General features: G+C 36.6%; 2 protein-coding genes across 8 annotated transcripts in view; one reads left to right on the forward strand and one right to left on the reverse strand.

Annotated features, from left to right (window-relative positions):
- Nucleotides 1-11759, forward strand: part of LOC133448388 (synaptotagmin-2) — a 34773-nt gene extending 23014 nt beyond the window's left edge. For 4 of the 5 annotated variants that reach the window (XM_061726855.1, XM_061726856.1, XM_061726858.1 and 1 more), the window contains 6 exons: nt 2397-2534; nt 3225-3392; nt 3665-3832; nt 5296-5413; nt 5807-5940; nt 7642-11759. In XM_061726855.1, the coding sequence (XP_061582839.1) occupies nt 2397-2534; nt 3225-3392; nt 3665-3832; nt 5296-5413; nt 5807-5940; nt 7642-7857 (942 nt within the window). In that variant the 3' untranslated portion in view covers nt 7858-11759. The remainder of the gene's footprint in view (nt 1-2396; nt 2535-3224; nt 3393-3664; nt 3833-5295; nt 5414-5806; nt 5941-7641) is intronic. The other variant, XM_061726859.1, reaches the window with a different exon arrangement.
- Nucleotides 11760-12719: 960 nt separating this feature from the next.
- On the reverse strand, nt 12720-19174 carry LOC133448390 (protein phosphatase 1 regulatory subunit 12B-like). Of its 3 annotated transcripts, none has more exons than XM_061726862.1 (7): nt 18829-19174; nt 15910-15926; nt 15639-15777; nt 14562-14663; nt 14391-14435; nt 14267-14317; nt 12721-13505 (listed from the first exon to the last, which is right to left on the reverse strand). In XM_061726862.1, exons 1-7 carry the CDS (start codon nt 18928-18930, stop codon nt 13479-13481), a joined length of 483 nt encoding a protein of 160 aa, XP_061582846.1. In that variant the 5' UTR covers nt 18931-19174; the 3' UTR covers nt 12721-13478. The 3 variants fall into 3 exon arrangements, with proteins under 3 accessions (XP_061582845.1, XP_061582846.1, XP_061582844.1); XM_061726860.1 differs by having other exon boundaries at nt 12726-13483; XM_061726861.1 differs by lacking the exon at nt 14267-14317 and having other exon boundaries at nt 12720-13483.
- Nucleotides 19175-19868: the final 694 nt, after the last annotated feature.

The raw sequence follows: 19868 nt of genomic DNA on the forward strand, positions 1-19868 counted from the left end.
CTTCGCTTTCTTTTTTTTTTTCCTTTTTTCTATAATTATTATTCCTAGTCTTCCCTTGTTTTTGTTAATTTGGTCATGATAGCTTGAGAATGAAACAATGGGAAAGCTATGATGTCCTCCATAAACCCAGGAGAGGAGAGTCTAACCATCTAACACATTGTTCTACGGACAATGTTACTGTAACTCGCACCAATATGAAAAGTATTGGATTACAAGATGATATGAAAGATGCTGTTAACACTATTAATCTGTGCATGTGACAAAGGGCATGGTTGGTTGTTTGGGAGACATGGAAATGGTGATGATAAAACTGCATGAGCAAAAATACTCCCAAATCTTTTCTTTTTGTTGCAATATGCAAGGAGGGGGTAGGATGTGGGAACACTTGAAGCCCCCCCCCTTAAAAAAAATGTCAAAGTCAAGGTTACCTCAACAAAGAGACTCTCATTCAATTACAAAAATAGCTGCAGTACCAGGACTCTGCATTCTTCAAATAGTTCCCTGTGCCCTTTAATCCTGGACTATTTATTGTGATTACGATTAGCTGAAAAGAAAGGCATTTTGAGGCACAAAATAAGGGTTAAAGAAACCACGTAGGCTGGAAAGTTCAGGATTTATCTTAAACCACACAAAACAACATGTGCCATCTACTTTAGGCAGAACAGAGTAATCTAGACTTTAATTGCAACCGAGACGTCTGAGTAAAACAACCCTGTTTCATACTTCTGGAAACCACAGATACGTACATATTACATTCATCACATTGCCATTTTACACTTTATGAAGCATCTCATAATAAAGTAAATAAGTCCAAGTTTGCTTGATAAGTTAAGTTGTAAGTTATATAAGTTATAAGTAGGCCAATGATTTTTGTTTTCATTTTTTATGTCATCTTTAAGTCCAAGTTTGCTTGATAAGTTAAGTAACAGTATATTAGTTATAAGTAAGCCAATGTTTTTTTTTTATGTCATCTTTCAAACTGCTCGATCTTAGCTGCACTCTTTTGGCTCTTTGCTCTTCAGTGGAGGAAGAATGTTGCTACATTTCTTAGCCAACAGTGAATACAGTCAAAGAATCCAAACGATGCATACAGTATGTGTGCATAAGGTTAAGCTAGTCCTTACAAGTGAAAGATGAATACATGTCACTCTCATTGTTCATATTATTTCAAGGCAATTATAGTAAGACAGTTGTTCTGGCAGCCAGAGCAGATTTATTACGTGATGAAGGCACAGTAGCAAGTTTGTGAGATATTTTAACAAGAGTTATAACACTATAGTGTTGGGAATAGGTCCATGTTAAATGCACACTCTATGAGGTCATGATATCTGTTTTTTGATGATATCTGAAAACACACTTTGAAATGGCATTAAGCTGCTATTTAACAAATTGAAAGAAAAAGATAGATAACCTGGGCATCTTTTTTCTCTCTTGAAAATAACATCACAGCTGTATGAAAAAACAGTTTGATTAGGCTTATGCAATAAATTAGCCATAAAAAATTAATAAATGTTTTGCCCATGAAACATTGTTTACACACACGCGTGCATACACATTAGCACTCAGTTTTGCGTTCATCTTTTGAATGTGACAACTGGTGAAGGCAGGGCAAAAATGGGAACCCAAATAATTCAACTTTATATATATATATATATATATATATATATATATATATATGTATGTATATATGTATGTATATAGTCGCAAAGAGTACATGTATCCGTGGAGTCTAGAAGATTATATTTGCTGTTTTTGCAACCAGTCGTAGAAGAAAATGTTTTATAAAATAATTTCCTAGTGTTATATAATTGGATTGAATGAAACATATCTCTTCGCACTTAATATCATATCTCATTTCCATTATCATTATTATTATATTATTATTTTTAAAATGCAACGATATTTGCTATTGTGAGCTAGTTCCGTGGGGGGTTTATTTTGTAACCCATCTCCTTGCACAATTGGTTTAAATCTAGTATTTAATCATTCAATGAACAAGAAAATATTTATAACCCCTAATGTGGAACTAGCATGCAATGCCTCCACTGACGCTGGCTGTCACTAGTGCTGAAGCATGTGTTAAAGTAATGCGCACTCACTCCCCCCTCCCCCCCCAAAAAAAAGAAAATAGGGAAAAACACTGAGAGGATGGGAAGTATGAAAGTTGAATAGGGAAAAACATTTAAGTTATTCCTCTTGTAAATGATAAATTCTTGGTTTTTATCATCAGTTGCTGTGCAGGTAAGCAGTAACCAAGACGTGTATCTCCCACGTAAAATCTCCTGGAGCTCCAGTGTCTGTGGCATGTTGGCTGTTATAAGGGGGGGGCTGTATTGTGGTTTCTGCTCGCGTGGCTTTTGATTTTAATGTTTTGTTTTGTTACGTTTACACTGCAGAAACACCAGGATGACGACGATGATGAGGAGGAGGGAGAAACTGGAATCACAGAGGAGGAGAAAGAGGAGGAGGAGAAAGAGCCGGAAAAACTGGGAAAGCTGCAGTACTCTATAGATTATGACTTTGAGAATACAAAGGTCTGTGGTCATCACATCCAAATGCACTTGCTAATATCAAACTTCAAAATACCCTTAAAAGGTTCTTTCGGATAAATAAGGACCAGTTTTTGCATCTTTATATCAGTTTTTTGAGATTGAGATTTTAGATATAGATAGTTCTGCAATATAGTCTATTCTCTCTTTCTCTCTCTCTCTCTACATATATATATATATATATATATATATATATACATATACAAAAAAATATATATATAAAAAAGCAAAACATTTTTCTGAATTAATTTTTCTGAAGACAAATAGCATTTAGGTGATTGATTTGTATGCAGCTGTGGCATAGAATAACTGACATGAGTCAAACGTTATGCATTATTCTGGTTCTGGTTAATTAGGAACCACAACAATATGCAAGCATTTAACGGTTGAATTGTTAATTACATAAAAATGAAACATGCCACATTTCTGTATTGTGTTTTTTACATTAATGTGTCTTGACATTGCAGAAAAAGTCCAATACACATGTTTTGTAGAGCATAAAATAATACATGCAAATGATCATACTTTGTGACATCTGAGAAAGCCAAAAAAAAATCCCTGAAATCCAATTTGCCTCCATTCAGGCAAGACACACGTGCTGATTCACTGCCAGGCTTAAACTGTCAGATCATGTTATATAACTAGTCTTGTCCACTTCACATCCTCCTTTCACAGCTCACAATCGGCATCCTCCAAGCTGCAGATCTCATATCCATGGACTCTGGTGGAACTTCTGATCCGTATGTGAAAGTCTTTATTCTCCCTGATAAGAAGAAGAAGTATGACACCAAGGTGCACAAGAAAACACTCAACCCTGTCTTCAATGAGACATTTGTTTTCAAGGTAGGTTTTTCACTGTTATCGTTGGGGTCATGTGTTACAGTTGCTGTGGTAACAGCAACACAATTTGGAACAGAAAAGATGATCTTTCTCACATTGTTTTATGCAGAATTATAAAAACCACGTTGGGTATATACTACTGTTCCTTTTGTTTATTTACTGGTTTCGCAGAGCTGCACTTGCTGTAATTAGCTCTTAAAAACACAACATTTTAGCTGATTAGATTAGATAAGTTTGAACAATGATCTCCATGCATCACTGTGTTCACTCATCAGGTACCCTACGAGGAGCTGGGGGGAAAGACCCTAGTGATGTCTGTTTATGACTATGACCGATTTTCCAAACATGACGTCATTGGAGAGGTGAAGGTCGCCATGAATACCATTGACCTTGGACGGCCCATTGAAGAGTGGCGGGACCTGGAGAGCGCTGATCAAGAAGAGGTGCCGCTCACGTTTACACTGACACAACCACACCTTCAAAAAAGGAATATTTCTTATTCTGTTTTCTTATTATTGATTAAAAGCCCCCCGAAAAACAGCACTGAAATTATCAGGTTTGTAAGAGTGGGATCCAAATGGAGATAAATGGAAAACCAGAGTAAAAAAACCCTGTTTCATACTTCTGGAAACCACGAATACATACATATTACATTTATCACATTGCCATTTTTACACATTATGAAGCGTCTGTCTCATAAGAAAGTAAATAAGTCCAAGTTTGCTTGATAAGTTAAGTTATATAAGTTATAAATTATATAAGTTATAAGTAAGCCAATGTTTTTTTTTGTTTTTTTTTATGTCAACTTTCAAACTGCTCGTTCTTAGCTGCACTCTTTTGGCTCTTTGCTTTTCAGTGGAGGAAGAATGTTGCTACATTTCTTAGCCAACAGTGAATACAGTCACAGAATCCAAATAATGCATACAGTATGTGTGCATAAGGTTAAGCTAGTCCTTACAAGTGAAAGATGAATACATGTCACTCTCATTGTTCATATTATTTCCAGGCAATTATAGTAAGACAGTTGTTCTGGCAGCCAGAGCAGATTTATTACATGATGAAGGCACAGTAGCAAGTTGTGAGATATTTTATAACACTATAGTGTTATAAAATATAATATGTCTATGTTAAATGCACACTCTATGGGGTCATGATATCTGTTTTTTGATGATATCTGAAAACACACTTTGAAATGGCATGAAGCTGCTATTTGACGAATGAAGAGAAACAGACAGACAACCACACCTTCAGAAAAGGGATCTTTATTATTCTGTTTTCTTATTATTGATACATCCCATTAAAATCCCCCCAAAATACAGCTCTGAAATTATCAGGTTTGTAAGAGTGGGATCCAAATGGAGATATCTAGAAAACCAGAGTAATGAACAATGTCCTTTTATCTAAATGAAGACTGGAGAATAAAAAGTGATGCTAAGGATATCCCAAAGACAGAACTAAGGAGAGAAGGTGAGCTTCACAGAGAAGCACAGCTAACAGAACTGACAACGGACCAGTAAGGGAAGGGGATGGAGCGGGGCAAAACAGATAGAGACATAAATACAGGGATACAGGAGGGAACAGGACAATACTGGGACTTTGTTTATGGCTAAAGTAAACAAAGAACAGAGGCTTGAAGTGACAAATCAAGACTAAACCTAGAAAAAACATGTCAGTAAAACCAAAAATCCATACATCATAAGAGAAGTGCTGCCATTAACAAGCTGTTCTACCAGTTGTACTAATAGTGGCTGCAGTAGTCTAGTTATTTCAAATTGACATACTTTTCTACAAAATAATATGGTTGCAAGATACTCAATGGGGCCTTTTGAATGAATGTGTCATTAAACTGTTTTCAGTTGTCTGCTTGTCATTTTTCTGCTCCCTCTCTGAATCTCTCACCACTTAGCCTGAGAAACTTGGAGACATCTGCATCTCCCTCCGCTACGTCCCCACTGCCGGGAAACTCACCGTCTGCATCCTGGAGGCAAAGAACCTGAAGAAGATGGATGCCTGCGGCTTATCTGGTATAGAAAACCCCCAAATAAACGAAACATCTGCCAATGCAATCAAAGCATCTTTATTCCCAAAGGAGGAAGAGTTTGAACCTCATTTGCGATTTTAGATATTCTATATATACTGTATGCATGCTTGTATGCATGCAAATAATATTTTCTTAACACAATGTTTCAAAATAAGTTTGTGTAACACAATACCGCATACACACTTGATGGTAGAGTGTTTTAGGTCATTCTGGGTAAAGCAGACAAAGTCTTGAGTCTTTGAGCCACCATGCATTTAAAATAATGCATTATCTGTTTCACGTGACAATGTTTCTTGGAACTGATACTGTATGTGTAACGGTGGCAGATATGGTTTTTGGTGGCCTTTATACTGATCAACATTAACGCCTCCTCCAGATCCTTACGTGAAGATCCAGCTGCTGCAGGGCGGAAAGCGCCTGAAGAAAAAGAAGACAACAGTGAAGAAGAACACCCTCAATCCATATTACAATGAATCCTTCAGCTTTGAAATCCCCCTGGAACAGATGCAGGTACTGTGTAAACCAAATTCGACATTTTTCATATTTATCTTTTATTTCCACTCATTTTTAAGTTATGTGATACCTTAGAAGTTCACCTTCAAATCAAATGTACATATTTTTCCTCTTGCCTGTCGTGCTTTTAGCCTTTCTAAATTTTCTGTTATTAATTGCATAGCATAGCATATGGAAGTAAATGGCACTTAATTTGTGGTGTGCAAAGGGACAAAAATGCAGCTGACAAATATGACAGCAATGTCTCTGTTCACACATCATAGGAAGGTCACTCAATTAAAAAATGGTTTTCCCTAATTAGATGTCATATTTCATGCGGTATTTTTTTCTTTCTATTAGATTGGCAAATAAGACGGCAGAGGGATGTTTGCACAGGAGATTTAAACAGCAATGACATCTTTCATAACTGAGCTGTGATGCTACCAAATTATTCAGTATTAGTTTCCTCATAATGAATACATGGATTCCTTAACAGCAAACTAATACAACAACAACAAGAAACACTGATGTTAATTATTGTTACTATCTTTATTTCTTATTTGGTCTCATGGGTCTTTGTTCGGTTTTTGGTAAAAAAAACACAAAACCCTAACAGATCTTGTTATGTTATGTCATGTTATGAATCTTTATTTCGGCTTGTACACACTTTTTTGCAGAACAAGATGAAAAGGTAAAAAAAAACAACAACATTTCTTTTGCCGAAAAGGTGTAGGCAGAAGCCGTAGCTTATAGTGCCTACCCTTTTTTCTTATGATCAGCATAAATATGAGACATTAACTTTACTCCGTGGAAACAAAAAATACATAAAGAAGACAAAAATAAGTAAAACAAAATATAAAGTTGACGTTTCACATTATAGAATGTTTTTGATAGTATACTTTATAATTATAGTGTTTTATATTTATTTACAGTATTTTCTTTAAACATTTCCTTAAACTTGAAGATAGAACTACACATTTTTCGGTTGTTATTACAACTATTCCAAATTTCTCTAGCCTTAATTGATGTACATCTCTTTTTAATATTAGTTCTTGCTGTAGTCATCTTAAACATGAGTTTCTAAATAAAGCAAAGAAAAGGATGTCTCTGTTGTAAGTTACACAGCCTGAGGTAGTCAATAAAATCACAACAGAGCTTAATATGTGTAAGTCCTCTACTTGTGTCATTATTATGTCCCATTCCTGTCAAGAAAGGCACTCAGCCTTAGATAATATTTACACACATTTTTCCTTGTGCATCCATAATGTGGTTGAAATAAATTTGGGCATCGATGTCTTCCTCTTCATCCAACATCCCACCTGTCTAGTGAAGTTAATAGCTGGTGCTACAGCTCAGCTAAGAGGACGTGATTCTTCCCATCAGTCATGCTGTCATAGACAAGAGCCTTTACAGCTTTGCACTGAAATAGGACTGATTATCCATTTGTGTTAAAAGAAAGCCCTTCCTGCATGCCATTAGCCAGCAAGGTCTGTGGACGTCCTTGACTAACAAAGGTGGGTTTCATACATGGTTTCTCATGAGACTTTGTTGTTACATTTTTCAAATGATTCAGACAGCCATCTCCTAAACTCAGGAACTCATACCAAAACAAATGAGATATATCTAGATACTGCTGCAGGCCAAAGGAAAATCATGAATATTTGATGTATGGATGACTGAACTGTGAAATGACCTTTCTGTCTCTTACTTTCTTCCCAGAAAATCTTGGTGGTAGTCACAGTGTTTGATTATGACAAGATAGGTAAGAACGACGCCATCGGAAAGATCTTCGTTGGCAGCAAGGCCACCGGCTTAGGTCTTAAGCACTGGTCAGACATGCTGTCAAATCCACGCCGCCCCATTGCCCAGTGGCATGTATTGATGCCAGAGGAGGATATTGATGGTCAGCTGGCAAAACTGGCTGCAAAGAAGTAGCACGCTCCATCATCCAGCTCCCGCCCTTGCTCAGAATATGAATCCCCCCTTCCCCTACTTTGCATGAATCGCTGGACTTAACAAATGACTACTTATCATGAATCCTGCTCAGCAAAAAAGAGACATAGATTATCTTCTCACTCATTGTTACGTCAAAAGGAAACTCTTCTTACGTGTCGGAACTCACAAAGTAGTGTATGCCGAGAAGAGTGGTGTTGAGTTCCTGGGTGAACGGTTCATGAATGATCAATTTTAGGTCTTTATTTATTTGAGGAAATGTAGAAACTGATTATTAGGGTGCTGACACTGAATGGAAGTCTTAGTGAAGGCATTACTGGATAAAAGCTTTAGTTTAGTTGTTAAAGCATGCTTTACTTACCTCTCCACTGCTCTGCGCACACCTCCACCCAGTATTGTATCTCCCTAATAAGTGTGCTATAACCTGCAATAGAAAGCACCGTAGTACTGAGTTGGTTTACATCCGCTACAGAAAGCAGATATAACTCCGAATGAATAAGGATGAAATGACTGACTGCAGCAATCAAAAGTTAGGCATTATGTTTTAAAGGCAAATGTGTCTTCATTATATCGGCAGAATAGCAGGTATGACAGTTGTCTGATGTTTATCGCTTGTTTAGTCTTGCCATAAAGGTACATCTATGCATTCAGGTTTAAGACACATTTCTTCTGGCAGATCTAATATAGTACAGCATATAAGAGTGTGCCTTGTGACACTTTGAGACATACGGTAGGTTACATACTTTTTTTTAAGAGGTCGAATCTCATTCAAAAGCTGTCACTGTGAATGTGCCACCGGATTTTTTGGCTTGAGCTGTGTTGATCACCTGGATGTTAAACCTTATTTGTCCATGGCAGGAGTAAGGACACCAGAGGGATTCCCGCTGGTGCTCAAAACAGTTACGACCATGCTTCTTTTCAATTCTGCAGCTGCTTCTGAATAACAGTGCCATCCAATCTATTTTACTGTGGAGTCTGTTGAAACTGAGGGTCCTTGACTAACGCTGTAGTTCAGTCATTTCTAGCAAAGATGAGAGATTTTTATATAGAACTGAATTTAAAACCTGAGATGTAGTTTCACTTTTTAAACAAAAAATGTCCTTTCGGGTGTAACATAAACGTTTCTGGACTCAAAATATGAGCTTAATTAGTCTTGGAGCGTAAAGGATGGTAACAGGTGGTGTTCAAGCTTCATCCCAGGTGTACTGCATCACATTCATTTCCAAAGGTTAGGAGGCAAAAATGAACATAATGATCAATTCACTATGAATATCTGAATACTGTTTTTTTTTATTACTTTTTAAATTTTATCTTTAGTTTGTTATATGAACAATTCAAACGTTTTCTCAGCTGCAAAATCTTTATTTTTAGCATTTAAATGATTTCATTTTAGTGAAACTTGGGCATATATTGAAGTCGAGCTCATTCAGACGCCAACATTTCAAATGCGAGAACAATTTATTAATGGAAGATAAGAACGGTATTTGAAATTATTCTTGACTAAGGGTATTATTACTCTGTTAAGTACTTCTTCAGTTTCTAGAAGGAATTTTGAACACTAGTGAAGTTGCTTAGTAATATATTTAATTCATTATCAAAATCTCCAAACTGGAAGTGAAAAAGAAATCCCACAACAATTACAGATTTCCATGATGCCAGTCACAAGTACATTTATTTCCACATTTCATGATACAAAAATGAATCTATTAAAGGATATAGGATAAGTTAGAAACATCCAGCTTCTTTACTCTGAAAGTATCATTAAAAAAATGTAGGCAAAACTACTCAATACTCATCAACAATGAAACGTGAATCACAAGATCCATGGATTTCTTAATCATGAAAGCAGAATTGACGTGTGTGATCAGTGTGCGATTGCAGAGTTTATATGATGTTCAAAATTGTAAGGCCCATCAGTTAAGCAATTTGGCTGGAGACTGCACCGCCGCTTAAAATGTAGTTTTTTTTCAGCCTTCCATCGCAAGCAAAGAAACCAACCCACAATTCAATTCAGCCATGCAAGATGTTGCTAAGAAACCTCAAACATGTGACTCCTGCATAATAATGTTAAATGACGTGCTATTTAAAATCGATTTAAGAACAAACACCACTTGAGGTCTCAAAGCAAAAAGTACTCTAATAATAATGTTCAGATAACATTTCAATAAATCAGTGAAACACAATATCGAATATGAGTCACAAGTTTTCAAAGAATTTGTAAAATTTCAATTCGGTACCAATTTCAGCTTTAATTTGAAATAATAATTGCTTTTTTTTTAAATTTCCTAGATATTTTGGCATCCATATTAGAGGTATTAAAAGGAAGGTAGACAGCAGCTTGCTGCTTCATCCACAGTACTTCTTTCTATTGTTAAAATTATGCATTGCGCAGATTTGTTCATAGGCTACAGCATGTAATTACAAAGTGATGTAAATAGTAGCATGTTTTAAAGAGAAACTAGAATTATATTGTGTACGTGTGTTTGTGTTGTGTGTCATTTTTGATAATAAAACAGTAAAAAAAAAAGTATGCTGTGGCTGCAAAGTGTATGTATTTTTTTATGGTTGGGACTGAGTGGCGCGTATGTCTGGAAAATCCACGGGAGAGTTCACGTTGATCGATTGAAAGCTGGGTTGCCTTGTGTGTCACATGTGAGTTCTGAGTTCTAAAAATACTGCACGACTTGGAGTTTTTCCTGTCATTGTTTCTGTGTCGTCTGTACTAAATGCAGTGTTGCAATAGTCCCAGGCTGCAAGTGAGGTAATTATTGTTCCTTTTTGAATGCACTGTGTGTGTCAGTAGCCCAAGGACTGCATCATATTTCAAACCACTTCCCTCTCAGTGTGTCATGTGTTTCCTTTATTCAATTCTGCCGCATGAGCCAAACTGTGGCTTCTCATCTTATTTCAATCCACCTGGCAATATGGAAAGCGTTACCACACCTCATGGAGGTCAGTTTGATAAAGAAAACATATTTGACTACAAACACCCCTTTATGAAAGAGCAAAAAAAAAAAAAAAGGACTGCAATGGGATGGGCTGGTGTGCTATTTGTGCGTGCTCCAAGATTTGGACATTTGTAATCTAGAAGTTTGTCATGGCAGACGATATGTACCACATTTGCCACCACATACATCGTTCTTGTCAACACTGAGAGCATCAAGATGAACAACCCTAATCTCCATGACAGTCCATCTTTTATAGAATAATGGAGCTATGTCTCAGCATTCAAGGGGCTGAGAGGGAGGTGGAAGATTCATTTGAACAGTGTGTCAGTTTTTAATGTATTTGTGAAAAGGCAACTCATTGCTATATTTTATACTCCATGTTCTTTAAATCAATTTCATATCAAGTCAGATCATAGCAACATGAGATATCTATTTACTGTTTTGTGAATTGGCAAAACGGTCCAAAAGAGCTTTGATTTGTATGAATTATATGAGTTGTCCGTGCGGTGCACACAACAAAATCCCTGTCTTCCCGGGTCTTAAGCACAGAGTAGACCCTCAGAGTGCAGAATCAACATTTTCAACGCAATACTGCCAACCTGCCTGATCCTCTTACGTCAAGATAGCCATAATGCAGAACATCTAAAGATCTAATTCCTTTCCTACGCACTTCTGTATTCACTTACCAAGCAACAGAGGCAAGGCAAATGCTTGTCTCTCTTGACTCTTGTTTTGTCTTGTCGTTGAAGTGTGTGTCAATTGCTGTGCCTTTTTGTGAAATGCATGATTTGATTTACTGACAAAAGTCCATGTTTTCCATAAAATGGAGCTACGAAAAACACCAAATAAAAATGTGTAAATGTACATTAATCTGTTTAGAAATGTGATACCCAAGAGAGCCAGCACATATCTGTGTGAAACTGTAATCATAGATAATAAAAGCATTTTCAGTAGCCGTGTCCCGTGTGGTACTTTACTGTAGGTGCGTTTCCACTTGTGGCCACTAGGCGGCGGTGTTGTATCGTTTATCCTCTACAATGCAAACTGCAGGAATGCAGAACAAACCTGAGTGGTTAAATATACGCCCTATTGTGGATTTCTAGATAAATAATGAAAGATGGGTGAGTCATTTTATAATTTTGGATATTACTTCATTTCATCATCTAATTTTCAAGTCCAGGGGATTCAGTCAAGAGCTTTTTTAACAGTCTTATGACTGAGCTGGATATGAAACAGATTAGTCTCCTTTTCTAACTCTATTTGCATACAACTTCATCATCTGGTATAGTTTGGGCTAGCAACTTTGAATTCAAAGAAGTAGTCTTGTTTGTCTCTGTGTGACAACCTTTTATATATTCAGTCTTTTTTTTCTCTTTGCTAGTGCTAGAAACGAAACTTCTCAGTTGTGATCTGTCCAAGTATAAGCTCCTAAATCAGGGACGACACTTCAATGTTTTTGAAAAATCTAGCTCATCCATCCTCGGTAGTCCCTGCAAGTCAGAGCTGGTCTTCAGTGTCTGCATGTGGAATTGACCTGATATTGCTGTTTCCATGGTAATACCTTTGTGGGATTACCTGCAATGGTTTGTACATTGGAATCAATATTGTTGATGCAACTAAAATATCTTACGACTGCTGTCCCCTTGAAAGTATTAATTGCAATTAGTTACAGCCCCTTAAGTCTAACTTTGAAGTACTTGTACTTTCCTCGAGTGTTAATATGGTATATTTCATAGATAACAACGTATTCTTAATCAGTGCTATTTTGATTACTTATATCATTTACATATATCCTTCTTAAAATAATGTATTTATGTTTGAAGTGGACTAATAGGCCATTGAGTTCAGTAGATTGATGTAATTTTCTTCTGCTTCCTGTAGAGTATGTCCATATAAAAAAAGACAAAGTTAAATCATTTTAATAATAACAATAATAATATGTATTTATTTTGTGAATGTACATAAAAAAGAGTTTATGAATGAATGTTTTTGTGTCCAACTGTGTTACAAAACAGCTCATTTACAGCTCTAAGATGTGTCTTCACACATCCTTTTACACTGCTATTATTTCAAGATTATTAATTAACACATTAACAATAACTACAATGAACATTTATGAAATCTCTGGAATATTTTCAGAAGATGGATTTTTACTTTAAAAAGACACAACAAAGTGGAAATGAACAGCTGCCATCTCCCTGTCGGTGTGGAGGTCAGGTTGTTACGTCACTGTCTTTGAGATTTATTCTTGTTCGATCGCTCGCTTGGTCATTTTCCCTGGAGTCATTACTTTATTGAGCCTCTTAGTTACGTCTTCCATGACGTCCACTGAAGCCCAGCCAACTAGATTCATCTTCACTCACTGGAGACAACCCGGACAGGAGTACACAACACTTCTTAAAAACAACACGATAAAAAAAAAAACAATACTCCTTAAAATGAAATCCAAACTGATATTTTAACATGAAAGAAAGAGAAAGGTTTGTTTGTGCTGCTCTAAATTGGCAGTGGATATTGATATAACGTGGCTCGTAGTGTCCTCCTCTTTTGCCCTCCTGCTCCTGCTTCCTGTCTCACTTGGACAGTTTAGTGATGACACGAATCAAAGCCCCATTTTCGTCTTTCAGTCTCTGGTTCTCCATCTTCAGATCTGCTTTAACCTGAGGAGAAAGGCCAGAAAAGCTAAGACAAACATTGTTAGCCAATTAGAGCATTACATGGACCTCCCCAGGAAATATTCTGGCAGTTTTATAGAGAAAATGCTTTCTCACTTGATAACCTTTGAATTCTATCTCATTTTTTAACCTCAAACATGTATTTCAGTGACAGTGGACAGCATTTTTGTTTAAAAATAATTTCAAGGCTCTTAAAGCTCTGGTGAAAAGCAAACTTAAGACATAGACCATGGTCATGTTTCAGATGTTTGTTTCTGCCATTTATTTATAAATGAAAGAGTATAGAAGACATTCGGATCTGAATAAATGTGGATTATTTATCGCAATACAACACATGCATATCCACACACCGTCATGTACCCAGAGAGGGTCTCTGTTGTGAAGGTCTATATTCAGCGGCTCATGTTTGTTTAGGCCATTCATTCACGGAAAACAAGAGGTTTTTGTTTGTTTTCTCTCGGGAGAAACACAGCAGACAGTTGTGAGTGTTACACTGAATACTGATGGGCACTAGCTGCAGAGCTCAACCGTTCTACAGCCAACAGAGCAGAATGGTGACAAATGATTCAAGATAAAACCATTGCAGACAAAACAGCTAAGACCATGGCACCGAGGGACACAAACACTTTACACACTCCGGACTCCCTCTGTGTCCAGTTAACCCCTCTAGTGTAAGATATTCTACTCTATGAACTGTTAGTAACTTGACTTGATAAAAAAAAATAATAATGACAATAATAGGAGTGAACAACAAAGTAACACTTTTACCTTTAACTGTTCTTCCATATCAGATATCCTCTTTTTAAGGCTCCAACTTTCCTATGAAAATCATTTAATAGGTATAATTATGATAATTGGATAATGATATGAAAACAGCTTGATTTGGACATACCTTTTTTTCAGCCTCAAGCACGTTGGAGCTACAATCACTTCCATTCTGCAGAAATGCAAGTAAACTATTAAAGGCACCATATGCATGATTTGTTGACAGTTGGATTGACATTTTATGAATGATTTTTCTTCTTTTTGACACTAAAATGTCTGGATTTGCGCATTACGTTACCTGTGCTCTCTGCAGCTGGTCCTGAATCATTGCAAGCTCTTGTTTGCTTGTTTCCAAACGGGATTTGAGCCTTTGATTGGTGGCCAGCGCTTTTTCATACATCTATGAAATGTACACTCGTTAGGAGAATTATTTTCATATCACACATGTGTGGGGGAAAAAAAGAGGCATGAACAAACAAAAAAGAGAATCATTTTACAGTATGTGTTTCCTAGAAAAACATCCCATGATTATGTTCATTATTTATCATGTGGTAAATAATGAAAATAATGTCCGAAGCATAACTAAAAAAATACCATCAACATAGACAAAAGGGAATTATTCAATAGTTCAGTAGTTTTAGATAAACAAGCCAAGACTATTTTCATTATTTAACATGTGGTTCACATTTTTAGATGCTATATTTAAACAACTTGAATAATTACTATTTAATCCTGCATAGGCTTTTATTCGTGGTGCCCAAATGGCTCTCTTCCAACACAATCATGACATCACCAATATTTTGGCTGAGTGTGAAACATTTCAACAGTTTTTGGATGGATAGGAAAACAGAATTATTTAACATGAGACAAAGAAAACTGCTGGTAGTTTTGTCTGATGTACGGCCCAGAGATATTGGGTTTTCAAAATTGTTAAGAATCTTGAAAAACTTTTATGACATATTACGTGAAATAACTCCTTTGATAATCAGATAATCAGAAGACTTAAAAAAAAAAGGTCCTCAGGTTGGAGATCAATGACATCTAAAGACATCAAAGACCATTTTTGAAGTACAATGCCAGATGTAATGAACCCGTGCCACTCCAGGGCCCCCCAATGCAGAGAAGCAGATGGGCATTAAAAATAAGCTGGAGTGGAGAAGATGGCTTGATGAACTGAATTTGATTAACGTGAGCTGTTGTTAATCGGTATTATATAACTGAATTACATCGATTTGAACTGAACTGAATTGATTTGTTAGTAAATCCTAACAACAGCACTCGCTTATGGAAAATTATCAAATGAAAAAAAAAAACGAGAAAAAAAACAAGATTCTTTTATGATAACATGTTCGGACACTCGTGGAACATCACCCGCCTTTTTATAGTCACTGTTCATGGTCTCTTCCTCTGCCTTTTTCCTCGCAGACAGTCTGTTCTCCCTTCGTAAGAAATAGGACTCAGCGTGGTTTGTTGATGCGTTGTTGGAGACATCATGTGACCCAGTTGAGCCCAATCTAGTAACATAAGAGTGTTGTCAATGTCATGAAGTCATCTGTCATTAGTTTTCCAGTTTCTACATGTCCCGCTGTCAGACAAGAAATGTGTAAAAGTCTTCTTTTAATTGTGTAAACTGAATTAGAGCTTACCTAGACAGTCTCTCGTGCTGAAATAAAGGAGACATGTTTGAGAACTTGTTATTCATTTATGATTATCTTAACATTGCAGCTGCACATTAACATTGCATTTCATGAACAATACTGATCATCTTCCCTCACATAATTCTTTAAACAAGCAGCTTATTTGAACAGGGAACATAGACACAATGCCAGATGGAGTAAACGCATTGTGACTATGTGTATAACAAAAACCATGTGACTAGGATTTTGCTACGTCCCATATGAAATAATTCCTAAGGAAAGGCATGTTCTAGTTTTCCATTTAAAGGTTTATGGCACTCTGACATACCAAAGCAAGTTAAAGGAGGAGAGAGGAAATGATTCCTTAAATAAACCAAGAAGCACAGATAACTAAACACATCCAAAAAAGGTAATAAGTCTAGCACTGACCCTCATAACAGTTTTTCCATCATGGCCTGCTAAAGTTGGATGGGTTATTGGTTTAAATCCTGAGAGATTTTTACAAGAAACACAAGAAAAGGTCACAGTCCTTTAAAAAGATAAGCAACTATGATCATTAAGATCCCTTTAATTTTTGTTAAAATGTAGAGAGAAAAGGGAGAAATGAAAAGTCCACTGCATACGATCTAGCATTTATCTGTTTTTACATCATTTTCTTTGATACTATTTTTCCAGATCTGAACCACAGTTGAAAATACACAACAAATCTTACTTTCAAGCTGTTCAAAGCATTAAAGAAATGAGCAGGATTGCTTCATTGTGTATCTGCCAACACTTTTTCCTACATTTCATACAGCTAAAATAAATATCTGAAGGTTTTATTGGAGGTATAAATAACAATATTCCCGCTGTCCAATCCTACTTCGGGGTTTTAGATGAAGATGGGGCAGAACATTTGCTTACCGAATCTAAAAGCGGTGTTCGGATGAGTTGAGATCTATTGACTGTCAAGCCAACATATGTATATTTTGATCAGATAAACCATTTTCAATATCTGCGTTATGTTTCCCTCCCCGGTGATTTTTAGATGTCTTTTGTATTTACTGCCTACACAAGTTTATTTCTGCTATCACACTTTACGTCATTATAATAACTGGCTTTACAGCCCTGAATGTGCATCTTTCTCAAACAAATAGACAGCTGTGCAGTAAGTGCCAGTAAAGGTGTTAAAGATATTATCCCTGCTCGGCTTGCAGAAGTAAGCAGCGAGCTTGTGAAGCATTCAAATGAGTATTTGAGGCTGAAATGTAGTTTGAACAAGTACTTAAAGAATTTATATTATCCTGCCATTCTCATTGTGTTGAATAAGTAAAACAATTAAGATATTAATAACTTAAATGATTGTCTTCACATCATTGTCTTGTATCTTATCTGACAGCACTGCTGTCCCTCTGCAGTAACATGTTGCCATGGCCTTTTCTCTCTGAACCGGTCCTCACCATTCTCAATGCTCTGTCACCAAAAACTAACATGACTCATGCTGTCAGTTTTATGTTTTCACCAGGCAGCGTTTGTATCCAGTCTTAAATCATGCACTGTCTAAAACAGTACACAAAGTTTGATTTATATGATTCTGCAATCTTCCATACATTAATCATTTTCCAAAGAATGTTGTATGAACCTCCGCAGACGTGTAAGAGCTTAAAGAGCTTCATGTCAAACAAAAGTAATGAAGGCTGTAAGTCGATTGTGGTAAAAAAAAGAAAAAGAAAAAGCAACAGAATGTTACATCACAGACATTATGTGTAAACGCTATGATTTCCTTCGGTTGTGACACCATCAGGACCTCTGGATCTTCACCAGACTCTGACGTCATCTCCTTAAAGGCCCACTCAGGATACTTGGACATGCTTGGGTGAAAGGTCATTGATCGTATTTATAAACAGCTGGAAAAATCTCCAGGTTAACTAACAACCCCATATACACACATTCTGATGGAGATCTGAGTTTTTGTAACTTTGTCCCTCTGTTGTTTCTCCGTCCTTAAGTTGTGCTCCAGCCTTCCTAGAGCCGCTGAGGAACTTTTCGCATGATTACCAGCAATTCCCAAGTGGAAAATGTGAACTTCCCGTAGGACTAGCAAGAGAGATAAACATCCATAAATACTGTGAATTCCCACATGCAAGTCCTCCAAGCTGTCTTTCTGTTCCTCGCTGTCCTGTCTTTCCCTCCCTCCGTTTTCTCCCTCTCCCCTCTTAGTTCCTCCATCTCACACACTGATGTTTTCTGCATCATTCCCCTTTTTTTCACAAAGTGGCTTTTTGTTTTGCTTAAAGAGATAGTACTTTATGTTTCCTGCTGGTCTTTTATCCTCATAAACATCTGTATAGAGTTTTACTTCATATTTTATCAGCTGCTATGCCCTTTAGAAGCTTAAATCCTATAAAAAAAGAAGTCAAACTTCATGATATTAAACTGAAAAATGGACAAATAGTGTAGAATATATCATAATCTAACTCATTAAGATGATAACACATCATATTTTCTCCAAGTTTGCTATTTATAATTTGATAGACACCAACATTGGGAAGTATTGGCAGCTTTATGTGATTAACTGGCAATTAAAATACCAAATAGTTCAGTCTCTCGACATAATTACGCTAGCACTTATAGTCATTGAATAACGAGTGCCTTGAGAAAATCTGCAAACATTGTCACGCGTGATATCTTTAGTTTGACTCAAAAAGCTGATTTGTAAGTAGTTTCTCAAAAGAAAGGCTTAAAGTTGTTTATATATATATTTTTTCAGGCCCAATCAGACTTAACGCACAGTTATTTAACATATACACCAACATTCAGAGGCACATCTGTTACTGGAGAAAAATGTTTGATGATTATGCCTCAAAATTAGACCTCTGTGTTGTCAGCTGAGGCATTTCCTGTAACCAAACAAGCAGAAAACATGAGAGACAATCAGATAATGCTTACCCTCAGGCTCTTTGTGCTGGCAGGGGATGAAGCTGGAGAAGTGTCAGACAGGGTCTTTCTGATGCGGAGCTGCTCTTTATTGTGAGAAAGTAGAGATGACATTGCTGCTGAAGCCACTGCATACAGCCTCACTATGGTTCAATGTGCCTCCGAAAACCGCTTTTTCCTCTTTTTCTTCTTGTTTACACAAGGTCTTGTTGAGAGCAAAAGCAACCGCAGAGAAGAGAGTTGACGGTTAAAAGTATCATCCAGGGAGAGTGAATTGAGGTGCGATTGTTTCCTCAGTTAAAGTGAACGATGCAAGGGTGATCTCCATGTGATGGCAGGACTTTACTATGAGGGTGAAAGAAGAGCACAAGTGTGAGACTGTGGAGGAAGTGGTGGGAGTAGGCGGGCTGTAGAGTGTGTTCGAGTGTGTCCGTGTGTGTATATACAACGTTCTGAAAGCAGTATTTTTCAGGGCTCTCAAGCCGCTCAGAATCATCAACAGAAAAAAAAAAAACAGTAATCATACACTTCCCTGCGTTTTAAGTTAGTTTTAGATGGCAACAAACATGGAAAACTGTATCTAATCTTCTGTTCTAAAGGAAGATGGTGTTCTTAACAAAAGGAAATTAAGGCTTTTGTCAAGCTCCTTGGTTATAACAGTTGGCAGAAGATCTGGCTACATTACTTAAATGAAAACATTGACAAGGACACATGGATTTATTTTATGAGCAAAAAGCATATTAGAAAAAAAACAAACCAAAACCCAACTCGCTGGCCACATAAAAAATAATACTATTTTTGGGGTCAGATCGCTTGTTACTTTTAAAGTCAATCAATCCAGAGAATGTGAGGGGGCTTTTCTGATCATTAAAATCCACTGGCACTAACTATCTCACTAACTATGTCACCTGATAGCTTTGTATTCATTATGTGCATCTGTTAACTTAAAAAAGAAAGTGTGCATCAGATGTGCTTGAAATGCATGTAGAATGTGTTTTAGTATTTAACTCAACAAAATGCATTTAATCTGAACTATCAGAATGTTTGAAGTT

Source organism: Cololabis saira, chromosome 8 (genome assembly GCF_033807715.1).
Source record: "Cololabis saira isolate AMF1-May2022 chromosome 8, fColSai1.1, whole genome shotgun sequence".
Lineage (NCBI taxonomy): Eukaryota > Metazoa > Chordata > Actinopteri > Beloniformes > Belonidae > Cololabis > Cololabis saira.